This window comes from Neovison vison, chromosome 4, assembly GCF_020171115.1.
Source record: "Neovison vison isolate M4711 chromosome 4, ASM_NN_V1, whole genome shotgun sequence".
NCBI lineage: Eukaryota > Metazoa > Chordata > Mammalia > Carnivora > Mustelidae > Neogale > Neogale vison.
The window spans coordinates 139,205,598-139,230,156 of record NC_058094.1 but is presented as its reverse complement, the minus strand read 5'-3'; the positions used below and the strand labels follow the sequence as shown (position 1 = coordinate 139,230,156).

The 24,559-nt window shown below is 39.1% G+C and overlaps 1 gene segment (V, D, J or C); it reads right to left on the bottom strand.

Annotated features, from left to right (window-relative positions):
- Positions 1-24,559, bottom strand: part of LOC122904687 — a 42,879-nt gene extending 18,320 nt beyond the window's left edge. Inside the window, 4 exon segments of the C gene segment in view lie at positions 7,240-7,259; positions 11,983-12,002; positions 24,106-24,422; positions 24,517-24,559. Coding sequence covers positions 7,240-7,259; positions 11,983-12,002; positions 24,106-24,422; positions 24,517-24,559 — 400 coding nt within the window.

Below are 24,559 nucleotides of genomic sequence, written 5' to 3'. Positions count from 1 at the left end.
AGCCCATTTCTGAATACTAGGATTCTTCTCCTTGATTTCTGATTGTATAGAACATCTTGTTCTCATATCTGAACCACTGAGGGATTTTGAGTAGGACAATGTTGAATGCTGCACCTCCAAATAATTTACAATGCCTGAAATTTAGAAACCAAATGGCCATATATCCAAAACTTCTATAAAAAAATTATTATTTTCAGAAATGTTCTTAGAGTAACCTAATCAATTAATGTAATGGTCAGAATTTTGTTTTGCTTCAGGAAATGTTCACTTAAAGCTAATTTTATATTGGAATTTCATTTGAGGTTGAAGCATTACTGAGAAGACACCGCATTTTGACTCTTCGCATTTCCCTCCAAATCTGAATCTGTCTTCTAAGACTGCTGAGCTGGTTGTAGTACCCCTCAATTGTTTTTCATTTAACCTGCTGAATTAAGTCACATATAAGGATAAAATGTTATCAGCTCTGGTCAGAGTTTCTTGTAAATATAATGTCAAATTATATAGTGAAACATCATGGTTCTCAAGGGCATATCACTTGAACACTGGGATATCCTTTGGTCAAACATTTATTATTAATTAATGATTCAAATTACAAATAGTAATACTCTTTCCAATTTGAGTTCAAACTGAAACACAAATGCTTTATTAATTTTTTCTTTCCAGTAGTTTGGAGTTAGAATAATAATTTCATGGCCATTTCTTAAGTAATGACTACGATTTCTCCTTTGAGAAGAAAGGGAAAAAAAATTCTTCAGAATTTTTGCCTGTGCACCAGAGCTCCCGATTTTTATACTAAATGAGTAAACAAACAATGATGAGTTTTTTAATTCATGCTGTAAATAGATATTAGATCATAATGCACTTGTTTTCATTTTGTACATCTTCCTGATAGTACAAGTAGTATTTTACTGATTATAATAGAAAGACACTCTATTTTTCCTCAACGATATATTTTTGTTTTTAATTTAAAAATCACGTTATATAGGGGAACCTGGGTGGCTCAGTGGGTTAAAGCCAATGCCTTCGGGTCAGGTCATGATCTCAGGGTCCTGGGATGGAGCCCTTCATCAGGATCTCTGCTCAGCAGGGAGCCTGCTTCCCCTCTGTCTCTGCCTGCTGCTCTGCCTACTTGTGATATCTCTCTCTCTCTCTGTCAAATAAATAAATAAAATCTTAAAATAAATAAATAAAAATCACATTATATAAAGCAGGATTTATTTTTCAAAGTGCATGGTATTCCCATAATTTTTGCCCCTACTCAATACATTAAGGAATCTAATTTTCATCTTATGAAGTTTGGTTTCTGTTAGGAATACTTCTAATTCATCATAGTAAAGAACTTGATATTCCAGTTGGGAAAATCTGGATGGTAAGACATTATGCCTACCTCCTCTCACTTTTCTTGATCGAGGGTCCTGGAGTCTCATTCTTTTCAGGAAAAAAAGGTATCTTGAACTTCCATAACCAATTGAGCATTAAATAATATTCCTCAATTTTTATGGTTTGTGCCTATGTTTTATGGAATTTCTATTACATATTTTTTCACCATTCCTCTTTTTAGAATTTTATTTATTTATTTATTTTTCTTTTTCTTTTTTTTTATTTTTTTTCAATTCATTTATTTTCAGAAAAACATTATTCATTATTTTTTCACCACACCCAGTGCTCCATGCAAGCCGTGCCCTCTATAACACCCACCACCTGGTACCCCAACCTCCCACCCCCCTTATTTTAGAGAGAGAGAGAGAGAGGAGTGGTGGGGGAGAGAGCGGGAATCCTGAGCAGGCTCCAAACTCAGCCTGGAGTCCAACACAGAGCTCAGGGCTCAATTCAACTACCATGATATCATGACCAGTTGTTTTATAGAAGACCCATACAGGTGCCCCTCACTATTCTTTATTAAACTTATTAAGAGTGTTTTTTATGGCCACAATCATTTCATTGATTTACAAAATAGAAACCGGTTTACAAAGTAAATAATTTTTCTAATACATTTACATTATTTATAATCAGAAAAATTTTCAGGTAAATTGCCGGAGTATATATATCTGATGAATATAAAGCTGTATGAATCATATATAAATTAACCAAATGCAATATCATTTTCAATTAAGTATGGTACGTTGCATCTGCATATTAATACTAACTCAAAATTCCTCTATTTTATTCTTCTCATTTTATTAAAAAATACTTAAAGCTATTTCTTATGTGAATATGACTTTCAAGTTTATGACATTTCTAAGTATATTTAAAAGTATATAAAAAAGTATATTAAAAAAATATATAAAAAAGGTAGTATATAAAAAAGTATATAAAAAAAGTATATAAAAAAGGTAGTAACTGTACAACGGTTCAAAATCTGTGGGACACAACAAAGGCAGTCCTGAGAGGAAAATATATAGCGGTACAAGCTTTTCTCAAGAAACAAGAAAGGTCTCAGGTACACAACCTAACCCTACACCTAAAGGAGCTGGAGAAAGAACAAGAAAGAAACCCTAAGCCCAGCAGGAGAAGAGAAATCATAAAGATCAGAGCAGAAATCAATGAAATAGAAACCAAAAAAACAATAGAACAAATCAACCAAACTAGGAGCTGGTTCTTTGAAAGAATTAAAAATTGATAAACCCTTGGCCAGACTTATCAAAAAGAAAAGAGAAAGGACCCAAATAAATTAAATCATGAATGAAAGAGGAGAGATCACAACTAACACCAAAGAAATACACTATTATAAGAACATATTATTAGCAACTCTACGCCATCAAATTTGACAATCTGGAAGAAATGGATGCATTTCTAGAAACATATAAACTACCAAAATTGAACCAGGAAGAAATAGAAAGCCTGAACAGACCCATAACCAGTAAGGAGATTGAAACAGTCATTAAAAATCTCCAAACAAACAAAAGCCCAGGGCCAGATGGCTTCCCGGGGGAATTCTACCAAACATTTAAAGAAGAACTAATTCCTATTCTCCTGAAACTGTTCCAAAAAATAGAAATGGAAGGAAAACTCCCAAACTCATTTTATGAGGCCAGCATCACCTTGATCCCAAAACCAGACAAGGATCCCATCAAAAAAGAGAGCTATAGACCAATATCCTTGATGAACACAGATGCAAAAATTCTCACCAAAATACTAGCCAATAGGATTCAACAGTACATTAAAAGGATTATTCACCACGACCAAGTGGGATTTATCCCAGGGCTGCAAGGTTGGTTCAACATCCGCAAATCAGTCAATGTGATACAACACATCAATAAAAGAAAGAACAAGAACCATATGATACTCTCAATAGATGCTGAAAAAGCATTTGACAAAGTACAGCATCCCTTCCTGATCAAAACCCTTCAAAGTGTAGGGATAGAGGGCACATACCTCAATATCATCAAAGCCATCTATGAGAAACCCACTACAAATATAATTCTCAATGGAGAAAAACTGAAAGCTTTTCCACTAAGGTCAGGAACACGGCAGGGATGTCCATTATCACCACTGCTATTCAACATAGTACTAGAAGTCCTAGCCTCAGCAATCAGACAACAAAAGGAAATTAAAGGCATCCAAATCGGCAAAGAAGAAGTCAAATTATCACTCTTCGCAGATGATATGATACTCTATGTGGAAAACCCAAAAGACTCCACTCCAAAACTGCTAGAACTTATACAGGAATTCAGTAAAGTGTCAGGATATAAGAATAATGCACAGAAATCAGTTGCATTTCTCTACACCAACAAGAAGACAGAAGAAAGAGAAATTAAGGAGTCAATCCCATTTACAATTGCACCCCAAACCATAAGATACCTAGGAATAAACCTAACCAAAGAGGCTAAGAATCTATACTCAGAAAACTATAAAGTACTGATGAAAGAAATTGAGGAAGACACAAAGAAATGGAAAAATGTTCCATGCTCCTGGATTGGAAGAATAAATATTGTGAAAATGTCTATGCTACCTAAAGCAATCTACACATTTAATGCAATTCCTATCAAAGTACCATCCATCTTTTTCAAAGAAATGGAACAAATAATTTTAAAATTTATATGGAACCAGAAAATACCTCGAATAGCCAAAGGGATATTGAAAAACAAAGCCAAAGTTGGTGGCATCACAATTCCGGACTTCAAGCTTTATTACAAAGCTGTCATCATCAAGACAGCATGGTACTGGCACAAAAACAGACACATAGACCAATGGAACAGAATAGAGAGCCCAGAAATAGACCCTCAACTCTATGGTCAACTAATCTTCGACAAAGCAGGAAAGAATGTCCAATGGAAAAAAGACAGCCTCTTCAATAAATGGTGTTGGGAAAATTGGACAGCCACGTGCAGAAATATGAAATTGGACCATTTCCTTACACCACACACAAAAATAGATTCAAAATGGATTAAGGACCTCAATGTGAGAAAGGAATCCATCAAAATCCTTGAGGAGAACACAGGCAGCAACCTCTTCGACCTCAGCCGCAGCAACATCTTCCTAGGAACATCGCCAAAGGCAAGGGAAGCAAAGGCAAAAATGAACTTTTGGGATTTCATCAAAATCAAAAGCTTTTGCACAGCAAAGGAAACAGTTAACAAAACCAAAAGACAACTGACAGAATGGGAGAAGATATTTGCAAACGACATATCAGATAAAGGACTAGTGTCCAAAATCTATAAAGAACTTAACAAACTCAACACCCAAAGAACAAATAATCCAATCAAGAAATGGGCAGAGGACATGAACAGACGTTTCTGCAAAGAAGACATCCAGATGGCCAACAGACACATGAAAAAGTGCTCCATATCACTCGACATCAGGGAAATACAAATCAAAACCACAATGAGATATCACCTCACACCAGTCAGAATGGCTAAAATCAACAAGTCAGGAAATGACAGATGCTGGCGAGGATGCAGAGAAAGGGGAACCCTCCTACACTGTTGGTGGGAATGCAAGCTGGTGCAACCACTCTGGAAAACAGCATGGAGGTTCCTCAAAATGTTGAAAATAGAACTGCCCTATGACCCAGCAATTGCACTACTGGGAATTTACCCTAAAGATACAAACGTAGTGATCCAAAGGGGCACGTGCACCCGAATATTTATAGCAGCAATGTCCACAATAGCCAAACTATGGAAAGAACCTAGATGTCCATCAACAGATGAATGGATCAAGAAGATGTGGTATATATACACAATGGAATACTATGCAGCCATCAAAAGAAACAAAATCTTGCCATTTGCGACAACATGGATGGAACTAGAGCGTATCATGCTTAGTGAAATAAGTCAAGCAGAGAAAGACAACTATCATATGATCTCCCTGATATGAGGGAGTGGTGATGCAACATGGGGGCTTAAGTGGGTAGGAGAAGAATCCATGAAACAAGATGGGATAGGGAGGGAGACAAACCATAAGTGACTCTTAATCTCACGAAACAAACTGTGGTTTGCTGGGGGGAGGGGGTTGGGAGAAGGGGGGTAGAGTTATGGACATTGGGGAGGGTATGTGCTTTTGGGTAAATTGGAAGGGGAGATGAACCATGAGAGACTATGGACTCTGAAAAACAATCTGAGGGGTTTGAAGTGGCGGGGGGGTGGGAGGTTGGGGTACCAGGTGATGGGTATTATAGAGGGCACAGCTTGCATGGAGCACTGGGTGTGGTGAAAAAATAATGAATACTGTTTTTCTGAAAATAAATAAATTGGGTAAATTTGAAAAAAAAAATCAACAAGTAAATAAAGGCCTTAAATGACACATTGGACCAGATGTACCTCATAGATATCTTCAGAACATTCCATCCCAAAGCAACAGAATACACACTCTTCTCTAGTGCACATGGAACATTCTCCAGAATAGATCACATCCTGGGTCCTAAATCAGGTCTCAACCGGTATCTAAAGATTGGGATCATTCCCTGCATATTTTCAGACCACAATGCTCTGAAGCTAGAACTCAATCACAAGAGGAAATTTGGAAAGAACACAAATACATTGAGACTAAACAGCATCCTTTTAAAAAATGAATGGGTCAACCGGGAAGTTAAAGAAGAATTGAAGAAGAATGGAATCAGAAGAAGAATGGAAACAAATGATCATGAAAACACCACAGTTCAAAATCGGTGGGACACAACAAAAGAAGTCCTGAGAGGAAAATATATAGCAGTGCAAGCCTTTCTCAAGAAACAAGAAAGGTCTCAAGTACACAACCTAACCCTACACTTAAAGGAGCTGGAGAAAAAACAACAAAGAAAGCCTTACCCAGCAGGAGAAGAGAAATAATAAAGACCAGAGCAGAAATCAATGCAATAGATACCAGAAAAACCAATACAACAAATCAAAAAAACTAGGAGCTGGTTCTTTGAAGGAATTAATAAGATTGACAAACCCCTGGCCATATTTATCAAAAAGAAAAGAGAAAGGACCCAAATAAATAAAATCATGAATGAAAGAGGAGAGATCACAACCAACACCAAAGAAATACAAACAATTATAAGAACATACTATGAGCAACTCTACGCCAACAAATTTGACAATCTGGAAGAAATGGATGCATTCCTAAAGACATATAAACTACCACAACTGAACCAGGAAGAAATAGAAACCCTGAACAGACCCATAACAAGTAAGGAGATTGAAACAGTCATTAAAAATCTCCAAACAAACAAAAGCCCAGGGCCAGATGGCATCTCAGGGGAATTCTGCCAAACATTTAAAGAAGAATTAATTCCTATTCTCCAGAAACTGTTCCAAAAAATAGAAATGGAAGGAAAACTTCCAAACTCATTTTATGAGGCCAGCATCACCTTGATCCCAAAACCAGAAAAGGATCCCATCAAGAAAGAGAATTACAGACCAATATCCTTGATGAACACAGATGCGAAAATCCTCACCAAAATACTAGCCAATAGGACCCAACAGTACATTAAAAGTATTATTCATCATGACCAAGTGGGATTTATTCTCGGGCTGCAAGGTTAGTTCAACATCCGTAAAGCAATCAATGTGATACAATACATTAATAAAAGAAAGAACAAGAATGATAGGATACTCTCAATAGATGCTGAAAAAGCATTTGAAAAAGTATAGCATCCCTGCCTGATCAAAACTCTTCAAAGTGTAGGGATAGAGGGCACATACCTCAACATTATCAAAGCCATCTCTGAAAAACCCACCGCAAATATCATTCTCAAAGTAGAAAAACTGAAACCTTTTCCGCTAAGGTCAGGAACACGGCAGGGATGTCCATTATCACCACTGCTGTTCAACATAGTACTAGAAGTCCTAGCCTCAACAATCAGACACAAAAGGAAATTAAAGGCATCCAAATCAGCAAACTATCACTCTTTGCAGATGATATGATACTATATGTAGAATACCCAAAAGACTCCACTCCAAAACTGCTAGAACTTGTATAAGAATTCAGTAAAGTGTCAGGATATAAAATCAGTGCACAGAAATCAGTTGCATTTCTCTACACCAACCACAAGACAGAATAAAAAGAAATTAAGGAGTCAATGCCATGTACAATTGCACCCAGAACCATAAGATACCTAGGAATAAACCTAACCAAAGAGGCTAAGAATCTATACTCAGAAAACTATAAAGTACTCATGAAAGAAATTGAGGAAGGCACGAAGAAATGGAAAAAAATGTTCCATGCTCATGGTTTGGAAGAACAAATATTGTGAAAATGTCTATGCTACCTAAAGCAATCTACCCATTTAATTCAATCCCTATCAAAATCCCATCCATTCTTTCAAAGAAATGGAACAAATAATCCTAAAATTTATATGGAACCATAAAAGACCTCGAATAGCCAAAAGAATATTGAAAAAGAAAGCCAAAGTTGGTGGCATCACAATCCCAGACTTCAAGCTCTATTACAAAGCTGTCATCAAGACAGTATGGTAGTGTCACAAAAACAGACACATAGATTAATGGAACAGAAATAGACCCTCAACTCTATGGTCAACTAATCTTCAACAAAGCAGTAAGGAATGCCCAATGGGAAAAAGACAGCCTTTTCAATAAATGATGTTGGGAAAATTGGATGGCCACATGCAGAAGAATGAAATTGGACCATTTCCTAACACCACAAATAAAAATAGACTCAAAACGGAGGAAGGACCTCAATGTGAGAAAGGAATCCATCAAAATCCTTGAGGAGAACACAGGCAGCAACCTCTTTGACCTCAGCCGCAGAAACGTCTTCCTAGGAACATTGCTAAAGACAAGGGAAGCAAGGCAAAAATGAACTATTAGGATTTCATCAAGATCAAAAGCTTTTGCACAGCAAAGGAAACAGTTAACAAAACTGAAAGGCAGCTGACAGAATGGGAGAAGATATTTGCAAGCGACATATCCGATAAGGGGCTAGTGTCCAAAATCTATAAAGAACTTAGCAAACCCAACATCCAAAGAACAAATAATCCAGTCAAGAAATGAGCAGAGGACATGAACAGACATTTCTGCAAAGAAGACATCCAGATGGCCAACAGACACATGAAAAAATGCTCTATATCACTCAGCATCAGGAAAATACAAATCAAAACCACAATGAGATACCACCTCACACCAGTCAGAATGGCTAAAATCAACAAGTCAGGAAATGACAGATACTGGCGAGGATGTGGAGAAAGGGGAACCCTCCTCCACTGTTGGTGAGAATGCAAGCTGGTGCAACCACTCTGGAAAACAGCATGGAGGTTCCTCAAAAACTTGAAAATAGAGCTAACCTATGACTGAGCAATTGTACTACTGCGTATTTACCCTAAAGATACAAACGTAGTGATCCAAAGGGGCAATGCACCCGAATGTTTACAGAAGCAATATCTACAATAGCCAAACTATGGAAAGTACCTAGATGTCCATCAACAGATGAATGGATAAAGAAGATGTGGTGTACATATACAATGGAATACTATGCAGCCATCAAACGAAATGAAATATTGCCATTTACAATGATGTGGATGGAACTAGAGTGTATGCTTAGCGAAATAAGTCAATCAGAGAGAGAAAACTATCATATGATCTCCCTGATATGAAGAAGTAGAAATGCAACATGGGGGGGTTTGGGGGTAGAAAAAAAATAAGTGAAACAAGATGGCATTGGAAGGGAGACAAACCATAAGTGACTCTGAATCTCACAAAACAAACTGAGGGTTGCTGGGGGCAGGGGGTTGAAAGAGGGGGGTGGGGTTATGGACATTGGGGAGGGTATGTCCTATGGTGAGGGCTGTGAAGTGTGTAAACTTGGCGATTCAGAGACCTGTACCCCGGGGCTAAAAATACATTATATGTTTATAATTTTTTTTTTTAAATTACAACAAAAAAAGTTAAAAAAAATAACCATTTTAAATGTTATATATACAAATATGTTTTACATTGTTATATAAATAATGTCATTATTAAATTCACAAACAAACAAAAATATTGACAACATTAGTGCTGAAAATACTGACTCTACCTTTGCCCTCCATCTTGATCAAGTCCTCTCTTGGGGCGACATGTTCTGGGTCTCTTGGAGCTTAACATTTACATCTTAGAAATGTAGTTTCCGTAGTGTAGTGGTTATCACGTTCGCCTCACACATCTTAGAAATGTTTAAATCGGAAAAAATTTGCTCTGGCCCTCACTAAATTTGTAAATTTCATTGATAATTCTTCTAAAAACAGGTTTTCAATGGCTGCGTAGTATCTTGTCACTTCAAAGCGACATAAATAAGTCTGTCCTTTCACTCCTACTCATCATTGTAGTTTATCATGGTTGTCCTGTACTGAAAAGTCACAGTGTCTCCACCTCCCCATGTGGGCAATTCAGTACATTCGTGTACTACTCTTCTGAGGATTAAATAGAATAATCTGTGGAAAATATTCAAAACAGATACTCTGAGAAGCTTAATCCCTCTTTTCATTTACTTCTTTCTTAAAAGAGTTCATTGGTCTCTGACTCCATATTTCATTCAGGGGTCTTCTGACCTTTCTTCTGTAGATGTGTTAGGAGACAGGAGAGGCCTCGTTGAGAACTAGGCCCTCAGATTCATTCCTCTGGAAGCCACCCCAGACAACAATCATGATTCTCAGTTTGCCCTTGAGAAGGTTCTGACATTGCTGAGTCAGGAATTCATGCTTCTTCCATAACATCTCTGCACTTGATAGCACCACCTGATTCTTAGAAGTAGAAACAGAGAATAAAGCTGTTGTCATGATTTCAGGGAACCAAAGGTAAACTGTGCATGGTGACTATGTGGTCAGATCTTCAATTACCACAAGCATCAAGCTTTTCTGAAGTAAAGATATTTCCTCTGCATTTGAAAGTGGACTCTAAGGAGATGGGGGAGGAGGCTTTGTAATTTCACACATTACTTCTGTGTATCACTATGTTGAAAACTGGTGACCATCATGCTACTAACTTGATTTTATTCTCAACCATGATTTTTAACCTTAGTAATTTGTGAAAGACCTTCACCATCTTTTCCTTACAAGATAAAATGAGCATATGTTATCCTTTTTAATCATCTGATCTGTATTCAGGATTTTTATTTTCCTTGCAGAATCCTGGAGAAAAAGTTCTTACAGGTGTTTCCACCATGTTGGAGGTGCCTGATGTAGTAAGGACATGTTCCAATGGCGTAGTGCTCCTTTTGTCCTAGTATTGACCCTGAATGTGAAGTGAGGTGTTGCTTCTACCTCTATGGTATGGGATTTATACCGTGATGTCATCTATAACTAAGATACCTGCCATTTACTTAGGGATATAACAATCAGTGGACTCCTCAATATGGCCATAGGATGATAATAAAAGCATGGAATTTTTATGTTTCACAGACCATTGTAACTCCAAAAAACTGTAATGCCCATGAATAAAATTGGAAAGTAATAATAAGAAATACTTATGTAGTCTTTATATGGCTTTACTGTCTTTATTGTGAGCCATTTAGGGACTAGAAATCTCCCTTTACCATGCATTAACAGACAAATGGGTTTTCCTTGGTACCATTCACTATGTATATTTTGAGTTCCCTGACAGCCTAATTTAGTAGGATATCAGTTCAAACTACTTTAATTTGTACCATAATTGTCAACGTCATATGGGCTCACCGTGTGAACAGAATCTAAGATGTTTTCCTGCCAACCTCAGGAAATACAACAGAGAGAGAGACTCAGGCCCGGCCCCCAGCTGTGCAGCCTCTGTGGTTGCCCATATTGAGAAGGATGTGGATGGGTCAGTCCAGAAGTTGGTTCTAGTGCAGTGTCTCTTGGCCACTCTGATACTCTCTGATACTGTGGGTCCTAATCCAGCTGCCACAGAAGTACATGGCCCCATCTTGTTTCCTTAGGAAAATTATTTTCAAGGTTGAAGTGGAAGTGTTGTTCTTTCCACTTAAGTGACCCTAGGTAAGATGTGTTGAGACAAATGTGAGATAATCTATCCCTGATCTTGCTTCAGTCAGTACCAATAGATGACTTCTTTGTTAATGTCCTCAGTGGTAACCTTGTAAGATATATGGGCACACTCATCTCTTGCTCTGGAGATTGATATTGTGGGTTGCTCCAACTTTGCCTACCCAAAGCCAACTGCAAGCAAAGAAGAGAAAATCCTATGAAAAAATTAAATGGAAAAAAAAGAACATAAATAATTTCCTGAGTTTCTTCTGTAGGCTAAAGTTGCGGGGGGACAAGTCATAGGCCTGGGAGACAAGAAAATGAATACTTTCAGCTGTGGCATCTCGTTGGCTGGGCTGGCTCCCCTGTGATAGGGTAAGAAGTGAGGTTCCTCTAACAGAACTCCTCAGGTCTGGGGCTGAAGGGTGGTTCAAGTTTCTCAGAAGAAGTGGTAGGTTAGATATTTCCCTGGGTTGTTCCCGATCTGTCCCAGATGTGAACAGGTCTGGGGCTTTCTGTGCCCCATGTAAGTGGGCTCCCAATCCGGAAAGGAATTCCTGGTAAATGGGTCTTTTTGGGGTGTGGCAGGATTATTCTCACACCCACTCAACCATTCCCCTGCAATCTCATACTGCAGAACCTTGCTCAGAAGCATGAGGACAGGCATTTTATATAGAAAAGTCAATTGATGGTTTATTGGCATTTTACTTATTCTCTGAAGACAGCTAATCTCTGCATTTGTGTTGTAACACATTGGAAAGATCTGTGTCACTCAATGTTCTATATTAATCTGCCCCTGGTGTCAGGGACAATGTAGTGTTCCTTGTATTGTCCTGCAGTGAAGAATGATTTAGTTCAATAATCAAGAGAAGCCAGTTGATCTGGGTCACTCCCTTTCTCTGCCACCTCACCCTGTACTAGCTCTGTGACCTGGACAAGTCACTGACCCCTTAGTACTTCAGTTACCTCAGGAGTCAGACGTGCTTGCTAATACTGCAACAGAACATTTAGGTGATCTGGCTTACAGGAGCTAACAAGTGCTGAATGTGAGAACATGAAGAGAGAACTTGGACACACCTACCCACACCTACTCCCTCCCTGAGCCCTACCTCCATCCACATGCAGGTAGGCTTTTCTGGTCTTGGCAGGTTCCCTCTCATCTTTCACAAGGAGAATTAACAGTGTCCCAATATGGTGGCCCCTCTAACAACCTCAATGAATTCTGAGCTCTGTTGTGATGACATTATGCTGTCACCAATCTCCCCACACCCCCCAGCAAAAGGGCCTTGTTCAATTCTAATTTATTGGACCTCTAGTGTTCAGTTAAGGAATTGCAGTCCTTAAACCTTTTGGTGAATTCCAGTTCAGAAGGCATGAACTTATACCTTTGGCTCAACATTAAACCTAAATTCATTAAGCTCTAATTTTTGAGTTTTAAAATTAACCAATAATAATTAAATTACAGAACGATCTTTTACATGCACTAATAATGGCACACAGTGATTCCCTGTCAGCATGTACTTTACCAGTCTCTGGATGCTGAGATGATGGACAATGGTACAGCCTGTGTTCTGTCAACCCCCACAGAACTTTCACTCCAAGAACACTTTGAAAACACAGCTCCTGAGGTCAGCTGGAAATATGTGCAAGTATAATCCCAAATGGCTTCCTGGAAAGCTCCAGAAGTGTTTCAGACCAGGGGAGAGTGAGGCTGGGACCCTAGCTGGGAGGCTGGTTGTGGTGGCCACTGTATGGAAGGATGTGGATTGTACAGATGCAAGAAGATCTTCTGCTGGTTGTCTTCACAGTTCTAGGGTGGTGAGTACCACCGGCACAGTAGTAAATGACAACATCCTCTTTTTCTTGAAATTTATGGCAGGGATTGAAGTAATAATTTGAGAAATCTTTCGCTTCAACTTTGTTCTTCCCACCTACATGACTTTGAGTAGGGATTTTTATTGACCTTTCAAAAATCTGATGCTCCAAAGCCTGATTGTGTTTTTGCTCCGACCAGTGAATAACTACCTTTTCAAAAATCATTCTCGATTTCTTGCAATATATGTCAATATGTCTGTTTAATAAAAATTTGTTTTCTTTAGTTTTGTGAAATGCATATGTGGAAATGTTCCATCCTTGATGGAACTCTAAATAAAAGAAGAGCATTTCCAATGAACTTCCATTTAAAATATTTTATTTATTTATTTGAGAGAGAGGCACAGACAGAGAGAGAGTACAAGAAGGGAGGAAAGGAGAGCGTATTCCCTGCTGAACATGGAAACCAACATAGGGCTCAATTCTACAACCCTGAGATCATGACCTGAGATGAAGGATGACACTTAACCAATTAAGCCACCCAGGCTACCCAATATTCTAATAATTATAAGAAACATTACAAAATATATTTGCCCTCTCATCTAGATTGAAATGGTCCAGGAGTGTGACTCAAGAGCTCAGAAGAAGAAGAAGAAATTGAATGTTTAGAGCCATGACACCCCATCTGCCAGGCTGTGTCCTATAGAAGCAGGCAGGATAGTGAGGACCTGGTGGCTGGATGCCTCCTGCCTTAGTGGCAGAAGGGCATGGCCTGAAAGGGGGAGGATTAAAAAAGTGGTTGATGAGGTCAATTGCTGGCCGCAGACTTGGAGGGAATGAGGGCATTGTGTTTTGTAGGCTTCTTGCTGCTGTGCCCATCTCAAAATAAGACTGGTGGTATCTGGAGAACTGTTGGCATAAATGTGAAGGGACTATGAAAGAATCTTGATTTCTGTGGAAATGAGAATTGTTTCTACTTGCGAGGAGCTATTTAATGAAAATACTTTCTCAATATAATATTTTAAAATATTGCATGATTAATAAATACTAACTTTCAGAAGAGGAAATATTTAGGGCAACTGGCTGGCTGAGTTGGTAAGTGTCTGACTCTTGATTTTGACTCAGATCTCAGAGTCTTAAGATTGAGCCACACATTGGGCTTGTACTGAGTGTGGAGCCTGCTTAAGATTCTCTCTCCCTCTGCCTCTCCCCACCTCTCTAAAAAATGAGCTAATACTTAGGGAGTATTTTTTATTCTTGAAGTTTCATTCTAGATGTCCTTAACCTTGTCCATCCTCATCACAATTACATGATATGGATGCTTGTAAGTTTTCATTCCATAGAACAGGACAGCAAGGGTCAGAGGAGTGACAATTGAATCAAGGAAATTCACAAAGCTGCTACGTAGGACACGTGTTTAAATATCATCCTTGATGAAACAGAAAAAAAGACAAAGATGAAGATAAAAAATTCCCTTGAGCATCTCACCAGGAGCAAAAACTCTGTCCATTAGGGTCTCTGGACTTCTCGATTTCTTCTTTGAAGATACATGGACATAAATGTTGTTTTGTGGGCTACAAATTCCTTGATGGTTACAGGTGCAATATACACTGCATTTTGCAGTGTTCTTCTTTCAGTTCTCATCATATTCTGAGCAACTCACCACGTCACTGAAGCATTTCTTCATGTCACTTAGGAGCTGCCTGAATCTCTGCAGATTTCTTAATCTCTTTCTGCCTCAAAAATCCTCATCTGAAAATGGATGTGATAGCAATATTATCACAGAACTTAGTGTACATTAAATAACTAAGAGCCTTTCAGCCTAATAACTGCTAGTCCAGGTTCTGAAATACAGTAGACTTTTGATAATAATTACATGTTTTCTACTACTATCGTTTCACAAATTCAATGTCCTCATATTGTCAACCATTATTATTTACACCAAATTTTCATGTGAAAAAGCTTCAGTGACCCTTTTGAAGTACTAACTTTGAAAATCAGTCACATATTATTATTATTTTATTTTTATGCATTTATTTTTCCATATTCCTGTTTTCCTCCATCTTGTCTTCAGCAGAGCTTTTTAGCTTGCCTTTTGTGATTTCCATATGGTTTTCTCTAAATGTACGCATGACTTAGAACTTGAAACAGTTCTGCCTAAAACTTGTGTGTGGCTTTGTCACATACCATGTGAAATTGATGTGAACTCTGGCTTGAGTCCTGCCTGTGGAGAAAAGAGAGGAAGAAGCCAGGATGGCTGAGTTTTCCTCCTGAGGCAGCTGCTCTGTTTTCCCTCCTTTCCAATAAATACCATTTCTGAAGTGATCCATACTGGGTAGTTGAATATTGTGGAGGTGGAGGACGGTAGAACAGAAGGCCAATGGCCTACAACTAAGAGGACTTACTCTCCCTATGCTGGAAGTTTCATCCTGGGAATGAAAAGGACTAGGAGACAGAAAGAAGGCACCCATGGTCACCCTGGAGAGAGGTCCCCTGGTCCACCATGGCTGCTAGGCATTTCTTTACAGTCCCTATGTCTGTGTTTGTGTTTATGTCTGTTTATATCTGTCTGTGTGTGTGCATGCGTGAGTGTGCATATGCATTTGCATCACTCTCTGTCCTATGTGTTTGTGCATATGTGTGTCTCTGTGTATGTGTTGTATTAAGAGGTAGCAGTTGTATGAATATGTCTAATTGGGGGAACCCAAAATTTCTACCTGACTGTATGTTAAGGAAGGCTGAGAAACAGTATCTGACATTTTTCCTTCCTATAGTGAGAACAAGTTCATTCTTTCACTCAGATTCATAACGTGTGGTATTTCCTGAACATAGATAAGGATTTCAGATGCTAGGAGCCTAGAAGGGAGATAAATGGTCATTTCAGACACATTCATGGAAAAATGTGTTTTCTCATCTTGAATTATTTCAAACATGGAGGTAAACAAAGGCAGAATTTATCCTTTATTATTTTAAACACTTTCAAAAATAGAGATTTTATTTTTTTATTTTTCATAACTTTAATAGCTTTCAATATTGAAGGCATTTTCTACATGGTAGGTGGACACATTGGCTCCATTATCTCATTTAATCTTCACAAAGCCTACTAAGTGGGTGATTTTATTATTGGTTCCATATTTTATATGAGAAAATGGAGGCTTTGGACACATCAGTTATTTTATCAAAGGTCTGACATGAGTAAGTGGCAGAGCAATAATCTGTACCAGAGGATCTATGTCTAGAACACACAGTCTTAAGTAAGATATTTTATTTCTTCCATAAATACTTTTAATATATAATATATTATATACCATTATGTAATAAGAATATGCATGTATATGTACATAAGTATGTTTGTATTTTCAGAGGGGTCTATATATTTCTCTTAATGTACCAGAATGAGTGCTTAGGATTCATTACAGGAAATACTCTAAATGTGCTTCCTCAGTAATGCTTCCTGGGATTCATTGATTCACAGATTAATTCGGCAAGTGTGTATGGAGGCTGCACTAGAGACCAAGCTTGTACAGACCCTGGGAAGGTCACAGACACAGAGAAAAAGGTCCTACTTGGGAGCATGTGTAACCCAAGAGCACTTGTATTCATCTTCCTTCATATGGCACCACACCTGGCCCTCATACTCAAGTCTATGACCTCAGTCCTGTGCCCTCTCTCCATTTCAAGCCCCTTCTCATGCAGCCTGAACTACAGATATTCCCTGGAAATCTCAGAAAAGAACTGATATGTCCTGACTCTCAGGCACTTTTCAACAACTCCAGGCAGAAGCTCTCCACAGGAGGCAATCAGCTTAATGGGAAGTTGCAGCAGGAAGCCTGGCATCCTAAGGCACAGCTGATGGCTGTCTGCTTTTTTTTCCCCTTGAGTCTAGGACTCGGGTACCTGTCAGGGAGCACAGGGAGGGGGATGAGGCTGAGGCTGAGACTGGGCTAAGTTGTCCTGTGGAAATGATGAGAGTCCAGAACTGAAGAGAGGTTCCTGGGGCTGACAGTCGGGCTCCTCTAATACTTGGTACATTTGCACGTGGCTTCATCTACTGTGTTCTCTGGACTGTAAAAAAAAATTCAGTAGAGGATGTCTCAGTGCTGCCTATTTCTTGTTCTCATCATAATGCCTCTAAGCCTGTGTCTTAGGAGACCAAATACATCTGACACTTCAGATACCCAAAGCCTGATTCTTTTTCTTTTGTACCAATAAATCACTTTTTTTGGTAAATACAGCATTGAGTAATTATCTTTTTTTCTACTGTGGATATAGATATAGATATTTCTGGTTGTATCATTTTGGCTACTAATTGGAAAGAGAAAGAGTGAGACAGAGATAAAGACACAGATATGTAGATAGACATAGATATGGAGACAGACACTGACAGATATGCAGACACAGGTATATCTAATATAGATAGAAATAGTGCAAATGGTTGTCAAGGAAGACTTTTCTAAATTAATTGTCCCAATTATTTCATGGTAAGGAGTAGAGACAGATGTGAAATTTAAAAGAAGTACCAATGATAATACTGAGTCCTCCTCTAGGCTGTATGCTTAGTTCTTGGATTTCTCATCTCTAAATCTGAAAGCAGTTACTGGGAGGGAGCATCTCCTCCACAGAAGACAACTGGAGATGCTCCAGCTGATCTATTCTGACTCCACAGTCTGGGACCCATGGGGTCTATGCAAACGCTGACTTTTGTTGTTGCTGTTTTACTGTATTGCTCATGATGGTCAGTTTTTCTCAAGGCTTTAAATTATAAAATTTGGTTCCTAGATTCAAACAATAGTATTTTCACGGGTTCTTTGACAATACTTTTTTGTAAATTAGTTTATTTTTTTAAGAGTCAGAAACCTTACAGGTTAAATTTTTTTAAATGCTGTATCTTTTCTACATAACTCTATGTAGTTACTACCTTCTGAACAGTCTCTTAGCACAGAAGTTTCCTTTTTTAAGTAAATCAAAAAGGACACAGTCTTTGCCGAATAATTAGAAAAAGTCACTTTTGCTCCAGGTTGACACAGGCCTGCTCAGGGTATAGGGTGTAGGTGGGCATGGGATAGGTTTTGGACCCCAAGGTGCCCCCTCACTTAGGCATATATGAGCAGAGCACACCGGTAACACCAAACAGAGGCTGCAACTCCGGGTCTGCTACCAGGGAAGGAAGTGTCATTATTGTTGATAACATATACATGTCATTTCTTTCTCATTCTGATTTTGGAGGGAGGTGCTAACCTTACCAATTGAAAATCGATTCCTCTGGTTGGGAACAGATTCTTTCAAGTTAGGACAATTTCCTTGGGCAAATTCCTTATCGTTTCTGTTTCTCTGTCTGTCTCATGCTCATTCTCATGATGACATCACTATGCATGGGGAGAGAGTTCCTTCTTCCAGTCTTCCTCCCACCCTCTTCCAGCCCTTTGCCCTGCTGGTCTTTGGGATCGGTCTCTTCATCAGAACCTTCTTGTGCAATAACCAGCACTGAACCCACCACTGACTCACACCATGCCATGGATGTAAAGTTTCCACCCTGCAGTTTCTGTTCTTGTTGAAGCATCAATTCTTTCTGCCATGAAATATGAACATTTGTAGGATTCTCATGGTGATCATGAGATTTCCTCCAGAGACTGAACTCAAGCATATTATCTGGAAGCTAAATGGATGGAATTCCATTTTGTTCATTGCCAGCACCTTCAGAATGAGCTTTTCACAACTACTGAAAATCTCTGAACAACTTACTTCTCTCTGCGATAATCATACAATTTCAACATAATAGTCTACAACTAGGAATGCAAGTCAATGGGAAATTATGTCAAACCAGACACTTAGGACAGGGTTAGTGACATCTGTGGGGGGTACACTGATATCCATCAGAGTCCCTTTTCTCTTTCCTCTGATACTGAGGCATTACACAGCAAGATGTGTATAAACTGCTTAATAGAATGCCTACCTAGTATATAAGGAATTTTCAGTAAAAAATAGCTATTATTAACATCCTATCTGGAACATTATGTTTATTAAATTGCGTAAGGAGCTTAACTCTTTTTCTTTGAATGAATAAAAGAAAGAATCAAAGAAATCTATTGACCTATGGATTATAAATACTAATTCTACCACTTCCAGAATAAAACTAGTCTTTTGGTAACTGTTTGGTAACTTCAATTTATAAGTTAAAAAAAATTCAAAGGGTCAGAACTCACAGTAGGTATTTTTGTGATCAAACATTTAAATATTGACTCATACAAGAGAGAAAGGTAGATGAAGGAAGGACAGAAAAGATACATCAATTATAACCAATGTGAGAAGCTGGATTTTTGTTGACATTATGAAAGTGGCAGGCATTTTTCTACTTTCTTTTGGTAAGAGTTACAATTGGTACACTATTTCACACTTGTTTATTATATTAAAGAACATCAGGAACACTGAATTGAATTCATCATAATACTAGTTCATAAAGCCCTGTAATCATTTATTGACACAGAGATAGAGATCCCTTTACTTTTTGCAACGTAGGTGATGATGACTTAACTAATAACTTGAAAAATCCCTCAGAATCCCTCATTTACCTGAAGAATAAAAGCATAAAAAATAATCTATACACTCCTCTCTATTAAGCTGGTCAACTAGGAAAGCACAACATTTAAAGATAATTTCTCAATACTTGTCCAGTTTCCTGTTTTCTTACTGAGGGAACAGGGCACAACCTGTTCTGTTAAAGATGGGACTTTGGTGGCTTTGTGGAAGGTGAAATGAAAGGAACTAGATAAAATCTCCCAACTCTGCAATTAGTTTTACTTATTTTGGGACAAATATAACCCAGTTATTTGACTACTACTTGATTTTTATTCTTTTGCTCCTCCACGTGGACAGTGGTCCTCTCCTTACCTTGCCCTGGGCATTACGAGATGGACCTTTAGGGACTGCACAGATGGTTTTCCTTATTCTCTGGTTGCTGTTTGGGAGTAGCCAGTGGGAGCATCAGCAAGAGACTGGGAAGTGGAAGAAAGTGAGGTTTGGGTTCCCTCCCTGAAGGGGGCCTGCATTCTCACAGGGGCCAACATATAGTGCCAACTCCTGCCACACCCAGAGGTTCATGCTCAGGAACAAGAAGTGCATGTGGGAGAAGTCATTCCTTTTTATACCACTTAACCCACTGGAGGGATTTGTTTCTTTTTCCCAGGGCCCACTAGCTTGGAATTCTAGTGTCCATGAAGAAATGCTTTTGTCAGGTGACATGGTGATTGTTTTTTGAGCTTCAGTTTCCATTGGCCAACTTTCCATTTGAAAACAGAACAAAGATTCCCATAAATGTTTCCACAAAGGTTAAGGATGCTGGGTCACAGAGCAATGAGGGGGACGTGGAGAGTGGAGCATTAATCCTGAGGAGGAAATGGGAAATTTCGCAGTATCCATCTTTTGTGCCCCTCAGCATCCATACTGTTAATTTGCCTGGGGGAGAAATGATGCTCCGACAGCAGGAGACACACAGGGTCATACTTGAAAGCATATCTTCCTCTCCATCTCCAGATGAACACATGAGGTTGATTTTATAGCAACCTTCTATGAAAGGCATTCAGGCGAAAAAAAGTAGGAAACAACTTTTTTGAACAAAACTATGGTTGTGTAAAATTCTGCTTGAGATGGTCTTATTCTCTCATCTGCAAATGACAAAAGAGATGTAAAAAAAACAAAAACAAAAATGAGGAAATTAAAATACAGTGTTAATAGGATGACTCAGTATTGGTGTCACTGTCTATACCTGGTATCTGTTCTGCAGAGATGCAAAGAAACACTCAGGCCACGAAGGTACACAGAGCTCTCCGGGCATGAACCTTGTCTTTAACTTGGCACATGGAGTCAGTAGGAATTAGCAGAGAAAAAAGGTTTTGTTCAGTAAATGAAGCAAAGTTTTATGGAGAAGAGCAGAAAATGAGTAGTTAAGACAGAGGCTATTCCACATATTTCTAACCATCATATGTCACATAGTATGCCTAAGTGCTCAATAGCATGCAAGAATTTTAATATTAAGTAAAATGTGAATTCTGTTTAACAGTAAATTTGAATATAAAAATCAAAAGCCATATAGGTTTTTCTATGAATCAATAAGGGTATGAGTAACATGGTAAAAACTCTCCTGTTCCCAATGTTTAGAAGTGATGTCTCCAAGGTGTGCCCTTTCCTCTACCCAAAACTGTGTTCCTGAACCCATTCTAGGGAGTCGAACATAAAGAACATCCAACACAAAATAGTCAACATAGATCTCCAGGTGTGCCCAGAAATTTTCAGAATTGTGATTCTTAGAAATGACTCTGATGTAACAGACATTAATTTTTCCACAGTACTAATGTGTGTGATCAGTTGGTAATGGATAATAGAACTATGGAAACTATAGTTTTATGGGGCACCTGGATGGCTCAGTGGGTTAAAGCATCTGACTTCAGCTCAGGTCATGGTCCCAGGGTCCTGGGATCAAGCCCTGCATCAAGCTGTGTGCTAAGCAGTGAGCCTGCTTTCCTTCCTCTATGCCTGCCTCTCTGTCTCCTTGTGATGTCTTTCAAATAAATAAATAATCTAAACAACAACAACAACAAAACATAAGAAAGAAAAAAAACCCATAATTTTATGAGATGTTCTTAGACATTATTCAGCATTAATTTCATAATATAATGCTGCATCTATTAGTCAAAATCATTGTGTCTCACCCACCTCAAAAATAAAATAAATGAGTTGAGCCCAGGTCATCAGGATATTTCAAGCATCCATCTATGCAAAATCCCCACCCATGAGGTAATGTGAGTCCCTCTCTGATAGTCAAAATGTCAGTCTCAGTTCAGCAGACATCAAGGGAGTCAACACCATACTTGGTCCTGTACATTCTAATAAGATGCTTTCAGTGTTGTTAGAATCAGCCATTTAAACAAACATTTAATTAGCAACCATTTACTTAGGATAGGAGGTTTTGTTGGTCTCTGGATGGTTTGGCTTTACTGTTTGTGGCCAAAGTGTCCTTGGTGAAGCTTAACTTATCCACAAGGAGAAGGGCAGCTAGAGGAAATGACTCCAAATATGACTTGTTTTTCCCTCCACATGGGGTTGTTTGCTCCACACACAGGGCCACTCTCTTTTTAGGTTGTAACTCAAAGACACTACAGACCCATGTTGAAAACTGAGATTTACATTGACCTGGAATGACTTCTCTGACAGTGTCTTCATATGTAGCTAATTTCTCTCTAACAAAACTCTAATACTCAAGTCTCAGGGTCACTCCCCTATGGAATCAGGCACTGAGAGGAAAGGGTTCAGGGGTATTAGGATATGGGGAAGACAAATGCAGGAATATCCCCCAAACAGAGCAAAAGTAAGTTTCTGTCTCTCCCCCTCCTCCACCTCCTGCACATGGTGGATGTCTTCCTCTTGACCCAGGCGTCATAGAGGAAAGGGGTGTTGGTCTTTTTCACAATCAGGCACGTGTTAAATATAAATTTCCAAGCAAAAACTCAGGGAGACAGATAAGGAGTTAATGAATCTGAGGGATTCATTATCTATAAACTGGGCTTTCCTTTCAGTAATCATGTTTACCAGTGCTATTAAGTTGTACATAAACTTTGTTTCTTCAATTGAAAAGGCATTTAATTCAGCTGAGACTTCCTCAGAGAGCTTTTTCTTTTCCCCCACATATGGCAGTAGGTGTTTTCCTGTTTGGGACTGGAGGATCAGAAATATAGTTTTTCTTTTCTTTTTTTTTCCCTCAAGAAGTTGACAAACTTTATAAGAATTTAGTAAACATAGTGATATCTTATTGGCATAATTTTGCTTTATTACAGAGGATCAGCCCATTACTGTGGTAGTTAAACTACCTCCTTGTACAGAAGACAGAACAGAAGTCCAAGGAATACGGCCCCCAAATCCCATATGGAGTAACATTCAAGGAGAATTGGAAGTGAGGGCCCCAGGTCTCATTCAGGGCTGTTGCATCAACCTGCCTGAGGATCATGCCCCCCAGCATCAGTCGAGCACCAGGTACATCAGTGCATGAGGGTGCTGAGAAGTTAGTCCTACCAACTGCTTCCTGTGCTTTGCTCACGGAGTCTTTACTGCAAAGTAATAGGCAGTGGTCAGGACAGCAGTTTGAAAACTGGAATCAAGAGTCAACTTCCTATTTCAGTTTTCAATTATTTTATGGTAAATCTCTCTCTGAAATTATTTGCACAATATTTTACTCCCACATTCTTCTTTGGAGATGGCCAGAATCTTCAATTGCCAGCCTGTCCCAGCTCTGTTCAGTAGAAAAAAGATAAGTCACAATATGAGACACATTTTCTAAAGTTGCATTTCAAAAACATTAAAGAAACAAATAAAATTCAGGTTTATTTTATTTACTATGAGATATCAAAACAGGATTTCCCCATTTCTAAATTGAGGGTAGTAGCATTCATCTCAAGGACGACTTCTTTACTTCAACATGTAATTAATATAGAAATTATTAAGAAGGTATTCCATGTTTTTTTTTAATACTCTCCAGAACATGGCTTGTATGTTACACAAGCAGCTCATCTCAGGTTGAACTAGCTTTGTTTCAAGTGCCCAGGAATCACATGTGCTAGTGGCTAGTGGCCACTGCATTGAGCAGCTTAGATTCTGCTCCAAATGCTTCAGAAACACGGTGCTGGACAACCTTCACAGCAGTCCCTCCAGACTGGACAACTCCCTGGGTTTGCGCCCACCTGCATGCCAGGGGCTTCTTAGTTTCCAGGGTTCTGTGCAGTGCACCAATGGAGAGGGAAGAGGGCATTAGCGAGAGTCAGGGTGCTGAGAGCTGACCCCAGGACATCCCCAGAGACCCAGAGTCATTGGAATGTGCCAGTCTTCAGTGCCCTGGGAGACAGAGACCTTTTTGCTCAGGGACCTGGTCAGAGCACAGGGCTGTGGTATGCCCAGGCAGCACAGTAGTACACGCCTTCGTCGCTTTTCTCTAGTTTCAGCAGTGACAGAATACAGCTGTAGCTATCCTTGCCCTTCTGGGCATAAACTTTGTCTGCTTTCAGGACAAAATCCCGTTGCACAAGGGATCTGGACATGTCTAGGTAGAGGAGCCTCTTCGGTGCCGTACCCTCCTGGTGGCGGTACCAGTGGATGTACTTGACCGAGCTATCCACTTGGCAATCCAGAGAACATGAACTGCCCACACGTGCCACCAATAAAGCAGTCTGACGCAGCTTGAGCCCTGCTCCACCACCTGCCAGGGAAGAGGGGAACAGCTGTGAGACAGTGATGGCCAGGAACCTCAGGGTGAATCCTGTACTCTGCACTGAGAACAAGTAAGGACTTACCTGGAAACAGGAGAGCACACAGGATGGCAAGGGGACCAAGCAT